This window comes from Silurus aristotelis (assembly GCF_946808225.1).
Source record: "Silurus aristotelis genome assembly, chromosome: 28".
Lineage (NCBI taxonomy): Eukaryota > Metazoa > Chordata > Actinopteri > Siluriformes > Siluridae > Silurus > Silurus aristotelis.
The window spans coordinates 1,040,941-1,058,152 of record NC_139601.1 but is presented as its reverse complement, the minus strand read 5'-3'; the positions used below and the strand labels follow the sequence as shown (position 1 = coordinate 1,058,152).

Below are 17,212 nucleotides of genomic sequence, written 5' to 3'. Positions count from 1 at the left end.
TACTTTTCAAACTCTAATCAAATCCTCGTTGTCATTTTCAGGCATCAAACGGTTATTTCGTCCATTACTTCGCACCCACAGATATTCAGCAAATCCCCAAAAATGTGGTTTTTATCATTGACCGAAGCAGCTCTATGCATGGCAGGAAAATGGATCAGGTAAACATGAAAATATATTATTAATTATATATAAAATATATTTAGAGTGTGAATTTACGTTTTACATACTACAGTATATCAGTAGTCTGCAGTATAGATAAATTATTTAGATTAATACAGTACAGTTACATTTTAAAAGTTTGGACTTACCATTTCTTTCAGTTGTTTTTCTTCATTTTTATTATTTTCAACATTGTACATTAACACAGCTTATCCAAACTAAGGGATTATTTACTTAATAAAAACTAAAATCCCAGAACAAGTTTCATATTTTAGAATGTCCAAAATAGCTCTATTTAGCTTGAATAACAGCTTGGCAAACTTTTGGCATTCTCTCATCTGATTCACGAGGTAGTCACCTAAAATGTTTTTTTTTTTTTTTTCAATTTAATGATCTTAAGAGTTAATTTGTGACATTCTTAATGTGCTTTAGAGCATCAAACATTTTGTGAGTACCATTCCAACTGAGTACCTCATGAGGTTGACTGAGAGAAGGCTAAGAGTGTGCAAAGCTGTCTTCAAAGCAAAATGTGGCTACTTCGAAAAATTGTAAATAAAAAAATGGGCTATTCAACATGATTTCGTTTTCTACTTAATTCCACACACATTCTTTCATAGTAAAAAAAACACTGAAGAAAGTATGTCTATATATTTGATTGGTACTGTATACACACACACACACACACACACACACACACACACACACACACACACACACACACACACAAATACTGTAAAGCTGAATTTACTGCTGATATTTGCCATTTTAGACTCGTACAGCTATGTTGAAGATTTTGGGAGATCTTGCTCCGGATGACTACTTCGGCCTGATCATTTTTGACTCTGAAGTAAATGTCTGGAAAAAAGAACTCCTCCAAGCTACAGAGAGTAATATAAAGCAGGCAAGAGACTATGTGAAGACGATTAATGAGAGAGGAGGTAAAGTTATTTTCAGTACTTAGCAACATGTGGTCTAAGTATCAGTACCACAACAGGTGGCAGTGTAGCTGTTTCTGAAAGTAAAGTGTCTTTTAAAAACTGAAAAAATAATATAATATATAAAAGTGAAAGTTAATGCAGGTTCAGCTTTTTCTACTTCAGTAGCTTTAAGGTTTTCTGAGTTTGCATTGTAGTGTTTTGAATTAAATTCCCTGCAAATGATTACAGCTTATATTTTCATTTTCTATCATTTGGTGGTAATTGGAGTTGAAGATGGAAAGCATAGCAATAGCAGAGGTGGACTCACGTGTCATCCGGATCAATGCTTTTTTTATTATTAAGCTTTTATAGGTCACTTGTTTAGTACTACAAGCAGAGGGTTGCAAGTAGATAATACAAAGATTTTTAATACACTGTTCAATAAATAGTTCATGCTGTTGATGACCATTTACTTTTATTATTTTATTTTGTTACAGCTAGAATTTTCACTGACTGGAAAAACTGGTGTCATTTAATGATTTATGAACACAAAAGCAAATAAATGGTGTGCAGGACCAGAGTCATTAAACAGGCCAAACATGGCAATAAACAGGGAGAGAAAAACAGGTGGCAAACACGATGCTATCTTGGTAACCTACAGTATAAGTATTACAGACATTTAGCTTATTAGTGCAGTGAGCTGAAAGAATCAAATTAGATGTGACTAATTGGTATGAGGGTAATTGTGAATGTGGTGGTGCAAGTATATGTTGAGAGATGGAGACCAGGCCAGCCATGTTTGTAGGCTGCAATGTCTGATGGGAAATTGAGTTTGACTTTAGCAGTGACCTGACAGTACTTATTATTTATAAAGAAGAATTATATAACCCATGTAAATCATGATATTTACATAAATTCTATTTAGTTCTGCAGAGACAAAACTGCAGAATATTCAATATTTAAAATGTACTGTATTTTACATATAAATGGTCCATCTCAAACTCACTCTCAGCTACAGACATCAATGCTGCAGTGCTAAAGGCGGTGGACATGATCAAGAAGCACCGCACTTCAGAGACTTCAGCCTCCCTCCTCATCCTGCTCACTGATGGAGATCCCACTTCAGGTATTAATATCAAGTTATATGAAGATACACTTTATGCTTTATACATTTCGACACGTATAACTGCATTTAATCAGAATCCGAAAGAGCTTTATTAACAAGTATGTTTGCATTTAAAAGGAATTGGTTTGGGTGACAGAAGCATCCAGTTGCCCATTATTTATTAATGGAAATAAAAGACCAAAATAAATAAAAAAGAATAAAAGTTATTGCAAATTTTTTTAAGAAGAAAATAAATACAGTGGACCCCGAAGCTCACAGGGTTACCTTCTAAGACCCCCAGCAGCCCCTATGGTACCTTAGTAAATTCATCTGGACCAGGGTTGAACATACTTTTTCAGCTTGCAAGCTACTTATAAAATGACCATGTCAAAAGATCTACCTACTATAAAAATGCATAAATAAATGTTTTTTAATGTTATGCGATCTACCCACACTACCTTTGCGTTCGACCGGTAGATCGCAATCGACGTATTGGGCAGCACTGATCTAGACATTATGTCACTTATCATGACACATACAATAATGTGTTTTCAAATGTGTATTAAATTTGTTAGTGAAAACAGTTTCAAATGTTATTCCTAAAATTCCTGAACATTTGGACCTGCTGCGGATTCCTGTGAATTTTAAGATAATCCGCAACTTGCTGTTAGTTAGGTTCCAAATGAGAACCCGCAAATTTTCAGAGCCGGGAGTTCCGAACCGCAAAGAGGATTATTGCAAAAAAAAGTAAAGATTTCGGTGTAGAAACTTTTCTTGTGCCTGCTGTCCCTGTACTTGGTTCTCTGTAGCGTCAGCCAGATGTATGTAAAAAAAAAACATGTGGCTGGGATGTGAGGGATCCAGGGTGATTTTCTGAACCTTTTTCTCACTCTGAATGTGTACAGTTCCTGTAGAGTGGGCAGGGGAGCACCAATAATCCTTTCAGCTGTTCGAACCTTCCACTTTAGCCTTCCGATGTCTAATTATACCATAAGTAACTTAATTACTAATTCATTTCTTCCTACAGGTGAAACAAACACAGGGAGAATTCAGAACAATGTCAAAGAGGCCATTGGAGGCAAATTTTCACTTTACTGCCTGGGGTTTGGATTTGATGTAAACTTAGATTTTTTGGAGAAAATGGCTCTGGAGAATGATGGAGTTGCTCGCAGGATCTATGAGGACTCGGATGCTGACCTCCAGCTGCAGGTGGGATACCGAGCGCTAGTCAATTTCAGTATAACAATTTTTAATTTGTATAACATTTTGTATAACATGGACTGTTTGGCAAAGTATCAACAGAATTTCACTATCAATGCTTAGGGTTTCTATGAGGAAGTGGCCACTCCACTCTTATCCAATGTCCAACTGAACTACATCGGAGCAGCAAATCTCACCCAGACCACTTTTAAGCAGTTTTATAATGGCTCAGAGATTGTGGTTGCTGGACAAATCACAGACAACAACCTGGAGACTTTACAAACAGAGGTCATCGCAATCTCAGTAAGATCATTACTGCTCTTACAGTTCTGTTCTTCATGTCCAGTTCCTTAGCTGCTTGTCAAATTTACTTCGAGTGAAAGAAAAGTTCGGCTTCGTTGTGTACCGAAGGTAAACTAAAGCATTATCTGTATAAAAAGATCAGCAGCCTAAACAGAGAAGGAAATCGTTAGGGGTTTGTACTGCCACACTTCTGTACCTTTCACTTGTATTATTATTTGCAGAAAGATACGAACGTAACATATCAGGACTCGGTTTCAATAAAAGATGTCATTGATGTTTTACCACAACATGAAAACTTCATCCAGAGACTGTGGGCTTATCTTACAGTGAAACAGCTCCTGGAGAAAGAGTGAGTGTTTTTCCTGTTTAATGCTTTACGTAAATAACATTCAGACTTTACAGCATGTTGTGATGTTCACATTTATATTTGTATTAGAATGACACTTAAAGGAGATGAGAAAGAAGCAGCTAAGAAAAACGCTCTGGATCTCTCTCTGAAATATGAATTTGTGACTCCACTCACATCCATGGTGGTCACTAAGCCACAGGAAGAGGAGATACACGTCGCCCACAAACCCAAAGAAGAGGAAAAGCCACACATAGATTATAGTATGGGACACCTAATGCCTGACTTGCGTAAGTAAATCAGTAATGGTATACAAGGAAACCATATGTTAGCATGTGATAATATATAATATTGTAGATAGCTGCAATTTATTAACCAGAATAGAGTAATTGAAAAATGTACATGGACTAATGATAATTGTACATTTCTTTTTAAATTCCATATTTGAAGCTCCAAATCTGAATCTCTGACTGTCCTAGTGATTCACCCAACACAAATGTAGTCATGTTTTGCACCCTTAATCAAGACAAAACATTTATTAACATATTGCTTTATATATTGTTCAGATGCACACATTGTCATCACCTGACTATCTTTCCATCCCCTAAAGCAGATTTTACATTTGAGATTTTTTTACAGTTCCTGGAACAATGAGAAATGAAACAAAAAGAAAAGACATTGTGCTTGCTTTTTTTTTTTCCTGATTTATAAATAGATCATTTAGGACCAAAAGGTGAAAGTGGTTTACCAGGCCCCCCAATACACAGTTCACACTACAGCTTTGGTACGTGTAAACATTTCACTAAATCTTATTGGATCATTGTATTCATTTAAAATTCGATTTGGAAATGTGTACTGACTTGTTGTTTTTTTTATATTTTGTTTTAATTTATGGTGCTGCACTTAAGACATTGCTAATCTTAGTGCAAACATTATGTGTGACATATTAAACTAACAATAGCAACAACCCCTTTAATCTATCTTTATTTAATGTTTTACAAAACTAACCTTTGCACCCTGCGTTTCAAAATGTGGATATATAAGGAAAGGTCTGTTTGACGTTTCTATGCCGCCTTTGTTTTTTTCTATCTTGATTTGACCTGGGGCTTTTTTAGGACAATCCTTTATTCATCATTCATCCACAGGATGGGGTGCTTCAAGACATCCAGGACAACCAGGTCTAATAGGTCCACCAAGTTTACCAGGACATGATTTGTCATTCGAATATTATGGTAAGTGTGAACATTTCGCTTGACCTTATTGGAAAAGATCATTTATATTTATTTATAATTTGATTTGGAGAAATGTACTGACTTTTTTTTAATGCTTTGTTTTAATCCATGCTTGATGCACTACAGACATTGCTAATCTCAGTGCATCTATTATGTTCTAAACATTAAAGTAGAGATACTTACAATACTAGGAATCCCTTTAATCAGTGCTTTTTTAAGGACAATCATTTATTCTATTGTCCAAATCAGCATATTACTATTTAAAATGTATTAAGTGTAAACATTAAGCAATAGTGCAAACAAAACTATGCATATGCAAACATGGGGATTGGGGGATTTTCCAAAATTTTTCATAGAAAATCCTCTCAAATCTGGGTGAGGTTGGATAGGAGCGTGGTTGGACAGCCTCTTTCAGGTCTTTCCAAAGATGATGAATAGGATTGGAGTTAGGGCTCTGGCTAGGCCACTAGCTAATCTAGGACATTTACAGAGTTGTTTCTAAGCCACTTATATATATATATATATATATTTATTTTTTTTACAATATCTCTTTATTTTGCTCCATTCAGCTTTCCCCATTCAGCTTCCCCCTCAACCCTGACCAGTTGCCCAGTCCCTGCTGCAGAAAAAACTTCTTGACCATCGTGCTTCAATTATGAGATGGTTCTGTGCACGAAATGAGCAGTGCCTTGTTTCCTCCATACATAACATTTAGAACTGGGGCCAAACAATTCAATCTTTCAGAAAATCTTGCTCCACAATGGAGTGTCTTTCAGCAGTGTTCTTCTGAGTGTCCTTCAGCAGGTTTCCATGGGTTTTTTCACTAAGGAAAATCAGTGAAAGTCTACAGTGATTGTTCTTGTGAATCTTCTGGTGTGACCAATCCGCACACAGGATCCACGGAGCTCATTCAGAGTCCACCAAGAGTTTTAAGGCCCTTCTCCCCAGGTCACAGGCTCTTGGAAGAGTTTGAAGTTTAATTTGTCATATGTACAGATGTCAGTGACAGTTTGTACAATGAAATTATTAAGTGAGTCTCCAGGCAAACTACAACAATATTTTATATTAAACATTAAATAGAAAAAAAACAGAAGAAGAGACAAAGTAAGAGAAGAGAGACAAGTAATAATGAGGCAAAAGATACATAGTGCAATTGAGGTGCAATATTACTGAGTGCAGTGGTATTAGGAGTTCTCAGAACTGAGAATTGTGCAGCACCAGTGTGTTAAACAGTGCACATATGTATGAAATGTAACAGAGTCAGTTGGCAGTTTTGGTCTGTGTTGAAACTGTACATTGATGATTTTGATAGTCTGAAGGTAAACTCTATTCTTCAGCCTGTTGATCCTGGAATGAAAACTCCAGTAGCACCTGCCTGATGGTAGTTTGTTAAACAGGCTGTGTGCTGGGTGAAGAGGATCAGCTGTGATTTTTTGAGCCTTCCTCATTTCTTTGGTTTTGTCGATGTTGAGGCAGAGGTTGCAGAGTTGTGCCGCACTTCTTCCATTTGAGAATGAATTCTTACTTTTCTTTGTGTGTGTGTGTGTGTGTGTGTGTGTGTGTGTGTGTGTGTGTGTGTGTGTGTATATCCCACACACAATAAAGCTTTTTCATTTTTACTTGTGCAACAGATCCACTACCATTAGCACCACAACCCTTGCCAACGTTCGTACACATACATACACCAGTCACTGCCTCTGCACCAGCAGGTATATTAAAGTTATTAATTTATATTAATAAGTTATTAAACTTATTACATTGTACTAAGTTTTTCAGAGTGCAGGATGAAATTATTATTTGCTCATTCTCGCCCTCACAGTGAATAATGTGAGGTTCTTAATCTCTGCAAAGCCAAAACCGATTTGTTATGATGCACCTGAAGGCCACAAACTTCTTCTTTTGAGCCCCTCATCAGGTACGAGATATATTCATTATTTCTTTCCCAACTTAAATAAAAAATTCCATTTGAATTTTACATACAATACATAATAAGGAACCAGGTCACGTCCCATTGCTTTAACTGTATTAGCAATGCTTTATTATTATTAAACCGGTTGTCATGAAATATCACACCTTCATGAAAGAGCTGCTAGCTGTGTTTAAGAAACACACTTTTAATTCAGACATCACAAAACATTTTCTAATCATGTAAAAGGTCGTATTGGTGTCCAGGAAACAAAAGCACTAACATTTCCTCTGGTCTCGTTCCTTCGAAAGAATTCTCTATGAATGGCCAGCTCTCCAGAAATGGCTTCCGGCGTATTGTTCTTCATTATAAAACGGCAAAGCTTCTCGTGACTCATAAGGAAAGTGTCTACTCTGATGGAGGGAACAGTGTGAGATTTGTATGGGGGCAGTCAGAGCCCAGCAGCCACCAGTCAGACAGGTAAGAACTAAACGTCCTGGCCCTGGTGAAATAAGCTACAAACCAGTAAAAAACAACACAAAACACACACAAGCAATGAAATATTCACATTGAGTAATTACTAAATCAGATTGTTAAAAGGTCAACGATTTTAAGATTTTCATAAATCAGGTTTTCAATGGTTGAAAAATTGGAACAGAGAAAGTGCAGTGTTGCTGTAAATACAGCTGTATAACAGGCATGGATTACAGCATGTATAGGACACTTTTAACCTGGTACCTTTTATATCCATATAAATCATCATTAAAACTTATATGAGTGCCAAAGATGGAAAACTTTACAAGATCATTTTATCCACAGCATATCGATATTTAAAAGGAGCAACGAGTTAGACGTCACTGTGGGAGATGTTCGTGTTGTTCTCCACCTTCATAAGAAAAATAGGGATTCTTTTCTTTGGCCTGTTGTTCATCAGTTACCAAAAAGTGCTAACATTCAAGGCATTCTGGGTAAGAGACAAAAAATGTCATACTTAAACTTCACTGTGCAAAGATTCTGATTTGAGGTATAGAGATTCATGTTGGGAAAAATACTTTTGGGTTGTCAGTCTAAGTTTCTTGTAAGTGCAAAATGTCAGACTATAGCAGTTAAATGTTTGTAGTATCTATATAAAATGATCATTGTAATAGGAAATTAACTGATTAGCATGTGGAATTGATATTAATTTGGTCAACCTTAAAGCAAGGCGTTTGAAGTTGTATTTCTAATGATGGTTTACAAGGTGGTATTAAAAAGTTTCGAGAATGGCTCAGGTTACAAGAAAGTACTTTATTTATCTACGTCTACACACTATCACCTTCAAAATAGTCCCCATGCACACCAATACAGCGCCCCCAGCGTTCCTGCCACTTCTGGAATGCATCCTGGAAGTCTTCTCTTCGAAACGTGTGTGAGCTCCTTCTGCGATTCGCGCTGGATCTCCACAACGGTGTCAAAATGACAGCCTTTGGACTGGATCTTCATCTTCACGAAAAGGACAAAGAAATCTGGGTAGACGAGGGTTTGTGGGGAAGTGAGATTGTGTGTTTCTGGCATTCTGGTCAGAATAGCACCAGTTGCACAGCTCCTGATGTACACAGGACAATGTTTTTTGGCACACTGACTCATGAAGGTCGGTGCTGCCATCAGCTACAAAACTGGTCTCAATACTTTTTGCTACCACCTTGTACTTACAAAAACTACTTGTCAAGCAGAAGCTATAAATTACTTAAGATTTTATATTTGATCATTCAGGAAAAGCTGATCTTGAGTATGAAGAGTTACCAGGCTCAAAGATCAAAATAAAGGATCTGGAAGTTGAGGCATCCCAGTAAGGAAACCAAACAAATTTTATCAATCATGTATTATTTGTAACCTTTATGAATGCTCTTAATGTGATATAATTTCATTTATTATATGCCATGCTTGCTTTTCATCATTCTGTATAGGAGCTCTGCCATTGACTACAGATTTCCTGCAGCACCTAGTGTGGATTGTTGGCTTGTACCATTACTGTCTGCCCTGCAGGGGGAGCTTGCCGACTTCACTGTCTCAAAACTGTAGGATTGTGGAAAACTATATAAACCTATTTTTCCCCTAAACACTGTCTTATTGCTTTATTTTATTGTTGGGAAAATGAATAATGATTCCAGGGCTTAGTGAGTGCTAAGTCATGCTGAAAGAAAGATTTACATCAGTGGCAGGACATGTATTAACACAAACATATATATATACACACACACACACACACACACACACACACACACACACAGCAGGTAAAACAAGTATTGAACACGTCACCATTTGTCACAAATATATTTCTTAACATAAAAGGGTGCATAAAAAGTTCACCCATGTAATTTCAGCTTAAGCTCCAGCTATTACTTTCCAAATTTAAAGTTTTTTGTTTTTTTTCAAGTACAAGAAATGAGTAGCAACACTCACATTACTGAAAGAATTTCATGACTTTGTAACTGACATTCAAGGAAAAACCGATCTTCATTATGAGGAAATCCCAGAATCTCAAAATCAAGAAGATTGAAGCATCCTGGTTAATAAACAGCACAATTGTTATGCATCATATATCATTTGTTACAGCTTGAAGAATGCTCTTAAACAGACATGTTTCTGTTTCATTATATTAGCTCTGCCATTGCCTACAGAATTTCTGCAGCTCCTACTTTGGAATATAGGCTTGTACCATTTAAGTATGCCCTGCAGGGGGAGCTGTCTGACTCCACAGTCTCACAGATGTAGAGTTCTGTTCTGGATCACATTTTTTAGATAAAGATGGCTCACTGATAAATCTCCACCCAGTCCAAATGCAATACAATTACATAGAACACTGCAAAGTTCCATATGTTTACATGAACTTTGCAAACATGATTACATAATTGATGTATATTTAAGTACCATAAAATGTTTTTATATCCACGTTCATAGTTAAAAACGTAACAGCTACATGACATGTACTTCATACAGTGTAAAACCTTTCAATGTCAGTCAAATGAAAAAAAATAGAAACAGCAGCATATGATGAAATGTATGCATGAAGAAATAATCTCCAGATAAGTGCAGATGGGAAAAGCATTTGAATTCATTGGGTGATAAAAAAAAGTACAGCACTACTGTCCAGGATGCATTGAGTATAAGAGAACGTCTGTTTTTAGAGGAATAAAGGAAATCGAATGTCAATGAGTGGTCAACCTGTGACTTTGCAGATGGAACTTTTTTAATAAAGTTCATTAATGGAAAGAAGAAATACCCAAATGAGGCCATAGGCCCTATAAGATTTAAAATGGGAAGTGCTGTGTTGAATATTTCAAAATGACGCGAGTGTATGTCCATGCCTGGGAGCATGCCGGTCACAGTAAACAACAAATCAGCAATAATTCATTGGAATCTTAACTCCTCAAAACAAAGACCTTTATATGACTGTGCCAAAACCCAGCACAAAGGATTTAGTCATAAAACAAGCATCTGTCAAAAGCCCCAAAATAATTGAGAAAAATCATAAACACAACAAAAGGTCAAGAAGGTGAGGAGAGAGATTATATGTGCAAGAATATGCCAGAAATGTGACAAGGACAAAAGGGTATTTTTAAGTAGCTTGTTTTTCAAAGCTCTCCAATGGTGCTCCAATAAATCATTTCACCAGGTGCATTTCACTGCATCATTACCAGAAGCTCCAATGTGTGGATTTCAGTGGCTTGTTGTGGCTTTAGTGAAGCTTTAGTTATTATTTAATAGCTTAATTAGCTATTATGTTTTATTCTTCTTAAGCCTTTTTTGTTTTTATATTTACATGATTTAGAATCAGATCACAGATGGCTATAAATACAAATTACTTTCAAAAGGTTAAAGACCTTTAAAAATGTACGTTTGTAAAAATACTAAGTAAACTATGTTGTGTTGTTTTCAGAATCATACTCAGAAAGGGTTTTTATTGCCAAATGTGCTGAAACAGGCAATTATTATTATTATTTTTTTTTTTTTTTCTCGTGACAGAAGCTTTTATGTATAAGCTTCTAAATTTTCCTAATATTAATGTACAACTAGCTGAACAACTTCGGGGTGAAGGTCCACTGACAGGTTTGTTTGAGCTCTCCTGTTTGTGTTGTTTTGGACAGAACTGAAATGGACAGTGTTGATTTTAAAAAAGCCTAATATAAACAATGTTCTAATAACTATAAGGTACACACTGATCTTACTGAAAAATATGTAAAACATTAGATGTTGGGGAAACATGATCAAGACCAAGGGACTAATAAATGCTTATCAGCAAATTCAATATGTAAATGAATAGTAGTTACACACACACACACACACACACACACACACACACACACACACACACACACACACACACTAGCAGTTATGAAGCAATTTGGCAACAATAAATATGAAAAAGTTTATAATTACAGTAATGAGCATGCACAGAATGTGTACTTAAAAGATTTCTATGAAAATTTCTATAAAACAGTGTGAGGGAAGAAAACTATACATTTAATGTACTGAAGGAACAGAATGAGGCCGTCAAATGATGCAGCCAGATCTGAACTATCCTTTAGTATTAATAATGGAAACCTTCATTCAACATTCATTTAGGAACACATTTAGGATAATCTTGAAATGATGTGCTTGTGTATCCTGACAGGAGCTCTGCAATTGACTACAGACTTAATCTTGGCTTCTACCATCTACCCTGTCCTGCAGAAAGCACTTTCTGCCATCATTATGAAGATCCATGCTTATTCTCAGTCAGGTGTTGGATCTTTGCTAAACAACCACAATTCCCAAGATGGATAATTTGTCTAAGAATTATGAGACAAAGATGAGACATCATTCATCAAATAATGAAAGCTCTGATATTTCTGCCACTTTCTCACATTGATTCCGAACATTAAAACCCTTTGATAAAAAATTTACTAGCAGAACATTTCCTCTGAAAATAAACACTTTATTAACGCAAATTTCATCATTTTGCATCTGCTTTCACTAAACCATCTGTCCTGTATTACTATAGTCTGGTTTTTGATCTCATCTTGGTTGTTCATGTTTGCGTTTGCCTTGATTATGTTGTCTCGTGATCACCAAGCCCACAAGTGTATTACGTTTTTTTAATTTAGATTTTAATATGTACTTGTTTGCTTTTATGTAAATAAACTTTATTTGCATTCTCCCATTTGTGTTGCATGACATCACTCAACACCACCACAGGACTTGTGCACTTCAGTGTGTCTGAATGCAGAAGGGTATTTCGTAGCATGAAAAATACAGCTCATGAGCATCTTTATTCAGCATGCAGCTTCTCATCAGACAATGAGCTATGGCTTTAGATGACATGACCTAAATATTCTGCAAGCAAAACCAAAAGTAATTTTTTTCAAGGAAAAAAGTAATTTTTTTCAAGGAAAACTTTTCACTGGACAAAACGTCCCCATGTGGACAGAAGAGTGGAATGTAAAAAAAAAAAAAAGGTGTCGTAACTCCTCCTCATCCGTGCCTAAACAATGTTGAATGTGGCAACCAGAATAGGCTTTAAATATTCTGACTGTAAAGAAATCTTCAACATCACACCCAAAAAGAACATATTTCTTTGGCTCTTTCAGCCTGTTACAGTGATCAGTGTGCACAAATGCAGAAGTGAATTATTCAGGGAACTTTATACTGTTTTTTAATCTGTATATTTTTAAGCGACTACATTTTGACTGGCCCATGCCCACCGGTGCAGCACAATACACAGAAGTATTGAACAGAGACTTCTTCAAAAACAACTTCAAAAGGCTGGAAAACATGCCTAACATTTCAGTGTGATCTGTGCTGGTGTCATCAAATTTGAAAATATGATTGGAGCCGAGCTTTCGTTATCTGTTGAAGTAATATGTCCTCAGTATTGTTTTCCTATCACACTGTCTACATCCTGTTTCTGAAACAGTGGCCAGCAGCCAGACCACATCCTTGATATCTTTTTACCAAAAGCCAACTGTAGCTGCTTGGCCTCTGTTTAACAAAGACTGAAAAATAACCTAGAAAAAACCTCCACTGGGTTCTTCACTAAACTGCATACAACAACAACAACACAGAGGGCAGGTGCAATCAAGAAAAAAAAAAAGCAGAAGTTATACTTTGCATAACACTTTGTTTATACTCTGTAAGAAATGTTTTCACTTGGTAAATGTGAAGAATGTAATTATTCATTTCACTTTGTTATGAGGAAGATGGAAGTAGTCAAAGTACTGTTAACAATAATGATTGTAATCATTAACAAAGGAGCACGCTAAAGCCAAACATGATTAGCATAAAAACACCAAATATTTGGACTTTCCTTTGCCACCTCCCACGTTGTAAGAAAATATTGATTTATTTATAATATCAGCTGAATTGTCACTACACTATGCCACACTGTTAAACAATGCTTGGAGCTGTAGTTTGCAAAATGTGTAAAACTTAGGTGACCTACTAATGTAACAATTTGCACAATAAATGTGTTTAATATAAAAAGAAAGTTCAATACTAACAAAAACCTATGACAAAATGTTTACTTATTTAAATATGTAATAGATTAACTCATGAAATTAATTTCCATATAGTTTCCATCAATTTAGTATAACAGTAGTTTCAAAGTCCAGAGAAACAAGCAATTTAAGTTAAAATAATACTAAACTATAAATAATATAGATGCAGGCAGATGCATCAAATCCTGTTCAAAATTCTCATTTTGTCTTCTCCTACCCACAAAAACAAAACAAAACAAAAAAAGGCAACTAATGATTTGCTACAATTTTGTACACATCTTAAGATTTTGATATTAAAATCTAGCAGATTCTGTTTTAAGAGCCTTTAATATAAATGAATGAGGCTCATTTAGATAAAACAAATAATTTTCTCCAATGGTTAAAAAATTAAATGCATTGAGAAAGCATTAATGAGAAAAGACAGAGAGATGTCGGATAAATAAAGTACAAATATTTAGATTTACTTCCAAAAAGATAAGTATACAAGCATGTACACACACACAGTTACATTTTAATATGTAAATGTGGCTGTTACTTTCTAAACCATAGTTAAAACACAGAAAATATCCAATGAAAAAAGGAATACTGGTTGTATATATATATATATATATATATATATATTGTTGGTGATAGTCATGTATTCTCTGTGATAGAGAAATGAGTTTTAATTATGTTTTTTGAATCTTACAACTGCCATGTAAAATTACTGCTCTAAATTCACATCTAATGCTCTCTTACGTGTGTGAATTTTGAATAAGGAACTTTAGCATAATTCTGAGGCCAGTTAGAACGACTTCACCTTAAAATGAAGCATCTCAAAACAAATAAGAAAGCTGTGAGATCTGAAGTAAAGATAAGTAAACAGTAATGTCATTGTTTGAATCCAATCCTAAGGTCAGAAGGACAGAGTATTTGGCAAACAGTCTCCACATGATTTGTTTAAAAGTTCATGTGCATCTGTTAGACCAGACAGCTGTATGGGTCACCATGGCACATGCCACAATTCTACTAACAGTTTTTGGAGCTTTATTTCTTTGCGTCACCTCAGTACCTTTCAAGAAGGTAAGGAGAAAAGCAGATTTACTTGGGTGGCAGTGTGTGTCAGTCATTCTTTAGTGATGCAAAATAAATAACAAAAATTTCATTCAAAGCATTTACATAATAATATTTTATTTATGGTGTAAAGTGTTGGATTTAACTAGGTCAAATATACATGTAAAAAGATATTAACAGGTCATTGTTACTTCTGTGATTAAAGTCATAGAAAGAAGTTTGACAGGCAAATGAATTCTCGAATAACCATCCAGAAATTAGTCACATAGAACTCTCAAAATAGTTAATCATGAAGGAGGTTAGTAAAACTAACAAGTGATTAAATACCATTTAAAGCTCAAGAAAATTCATTTTATTTAACAATCACATTTTTTTACAAGTTGCTTTTGAATATCTCTGAAATGGCAGTAAATGTAAACTTTTAATATGACTGAAAATATCTGGCAAACTATTGTCATTATGTCCATTATGTTCATTTTAGCATCAAATTAATGTTCTTTAAAAATGACATTTAATCAAATATGATTAAAATCTGTGCTACTTGCAGTCTGATATAATCTCACTACTTATTTTATAGTGTAACAGCGTTTATTCAGTAATATTACAAATCTGAGAATATGAGAATCTACAAAAACAAATCATGTGTGAGTAGTTGTGCAACTTTGGGGTGAAGGTTCACTTTTATTTCTGTTTGTTGTTCTGAATGATTTGGAAAGGTTACTGGAATTGACAGAGTGTGTACCCAAAAGGAAAAACCAACACACTTGTATACGAATGTGTGTACACCGATCAGGCATAACATTTTGACCACCGATCAGCATAACATTATGACCACCTGCCTAATAATGTGTTGGTCCCCTTTTGCTGCTAAAACAGTTGTGACCCATGGAGCATCAACAGCATGAACTTCTTCAGTAGTTTGAGCTACAGGAGCTCGTCTGTTGGTTCGGAACCACACAAACCAGCCTTCACTCCTCGTGTGCATCACTGAGCCTCAGCCGCCCACTACCCTGTCGCCGGTTCACCACTGTTCCTTTCTTGGAGCACTTTTGATATATACTGTCCACTGCAGACCAGGAACATCCCACAAAAGCTGCAGTTTTGGAGACGCTCTGACCCAGACGTCTAGACATCACAATTTAGCCCTCGTCAAACTTGCTTAAATCCTAACGCTTGTCCATTTTTCCTGCTTCTAACACATGAACTTCAAGGTCCAATTGTTCACTTGCTGCCTAATAAATATATCCACTCACTAACAGGTGACATGATGAAGAGATCATCAGTGTTCTTCACTTCACCCGTCATAATGTTATAATGTCAATGTTACGCCTGGTCGTTATGCATACACACAAAAAATTAAGGTTTCATTTTTTATCCATGTAAACAGACATTTCAAAGAGCACAATCCTGTTTTTTTTCCTTAATGCAGCAACGAGATGTTGACATCTACAGCTTTCACATCAACTCCACAGTAACTAGCCGATATGCCATCAATGTCATCACAAGTCGTGTGGCAAATCGACTTAATGAGTCCAAAGTTGTTCATTTTGAGGTCAAGATACCAAAAAATGCTTTCATCAGCAAATTCAAGATGTAAGTCGAAAAAAAATTTTTTACACACAAATAAATCTAAACAGAATATTTTTCAGAGTGATTTATTACCTATTACAGATGTACTGTAGAATCAGCACACAATGGCCATGTCTCAGAATAATGCAACAAGGACACAGTAGTTATATACCGCAGATCTTTTGAGAGCAGTTAATCCTGAATTGTGGGTTAATTATAATAGCAAATCATGTCAATGAAAATAGGTTTAATAACATCTCTACAGGATGATAGAGGGAAAGACATATGATGGAATTGTGAAACAGAAAGAAGAAGCAGAGCAACAGTACAGTCAGGCTGTATCTCGAGGAGAAAGTGCCGGGATTGTCAGGTACCACTGAAATTTACACTTAAATTTCACAGCTGTATTATTCCAATTGTTAACAATATTTATATTTTCTATTTCAAAGATTGCAAAGTAAATAAACAAAAATTAATGAACCTAGATCAACTCTAATGACTATAAAACTAGTATAAAAATTAATGATGCTTGTTATGGGCTTCAGCTCAGTAGGAAGAACCCTGGAGGAGTTTAAAACCTCAGTGACAGTAGCAGCTTTCAGTAAGGTGACCTTTGAACTCACATATGAAGAGCTGCTAAAGCGACGGCTTGGTAAATACGAGTTACGACTCCACGCTCAACCGATGCAGCCTGTGGCAGATTTCAAGGTGAAGAAATAAAAGAATCTGCATCTTGCCCCACATTCAAATTACGATCATGTCATTTCAGTGAAATTTACAACAAATTACTCAACAATGACAATTTAAACAACAACTCATTGCTTTTAAAAATTCATACAATGAGTACAGGCTCTTTTTTAGGGTTTACAGCTGATTTTGTAATGCATTATAAATGATTAAATAACTA

General features: G+C 35.5%; 1 protein-coding gene across 1 annotated transcript in view; it reads left to right on the top strand.

Moving 5' to 3' along the window:
* The window catches only part of LOC310722266 (uncharacterized protein), a gene marked incomplete at its 5' end in the record, with an annotated part of 30,895 nt that overhangs the window by 3,526 nt on the left and 10,157 nt on the right, over window positions 1-17,212 (top strand). The window contains 20 exons of the mRNA XM_083534617.1: window positions 42-158; window positions 929-1,097; window positions 2,089-2,202; window positions 3,209-3,390; window positions 3,505-3,684; window positions 3,906-4,033; window positions 4,121-4,320; window positions 4,755-4,814; window positions 5,146-5,262; window positions 6,894-6,971; window positions 7,082-7,177; window positions 7,480-7,648; window positions 7,988-8,136; window positions 8,921-8,996; window positions 9,115-9,225; window positions 9,811-9,907; window positions 14,578-14,745; window positions 16,166-16,329; window positions 16,571-16,675; window positions 16,851-17,013. Of these exons, the coding sequence (XP_083390743.1) occupies window positions 42-158; window positions 929-1,097; window positions 2,089-2,202; window positions 3,209-3,390; window positions 3,505-3,684; window positions 3,906-4,033; window positions 4,121-4,320; window positions 4,755-4,814; window positions 5,146-5,262; window positions 6,894-6,971; window positions 7,082-7,177; window positions 7,480-7,648; window positions 7,988-8,136; window positions 8,921-8,996; window positions 9,115-9,225; window positions 9,811-9,907; window positions 14,578-14,745; window positions 16,166-16,329; window positions 16,571-16,675; window positions 16,851-17,013 (2,643 nt within the window). The remainder of the gene's footprint in view (window positions 1-41; window positions 159-928; window positions 1,098-2,088; window positions 2,203-3,208; window positions 3,391-3,504; window positions 3,685-3,905; window positions 4,034-4,120; window positions 4,321-4,754; window positions 4,815-5,145; window positions 5,263-6,893; window positions 6,972-7,081; window positions 7,178-7,479; window positions 7,649-7,987; window positions 8,137-8,920; window positions 8,997-9,114; window positions 9,226-9,810; window positions 9,908-14,577; window positions 14,746-16,165; window positions 16,330-16,570; window positions 16,676-16,850; window positions 17,014-17,212) is intronic.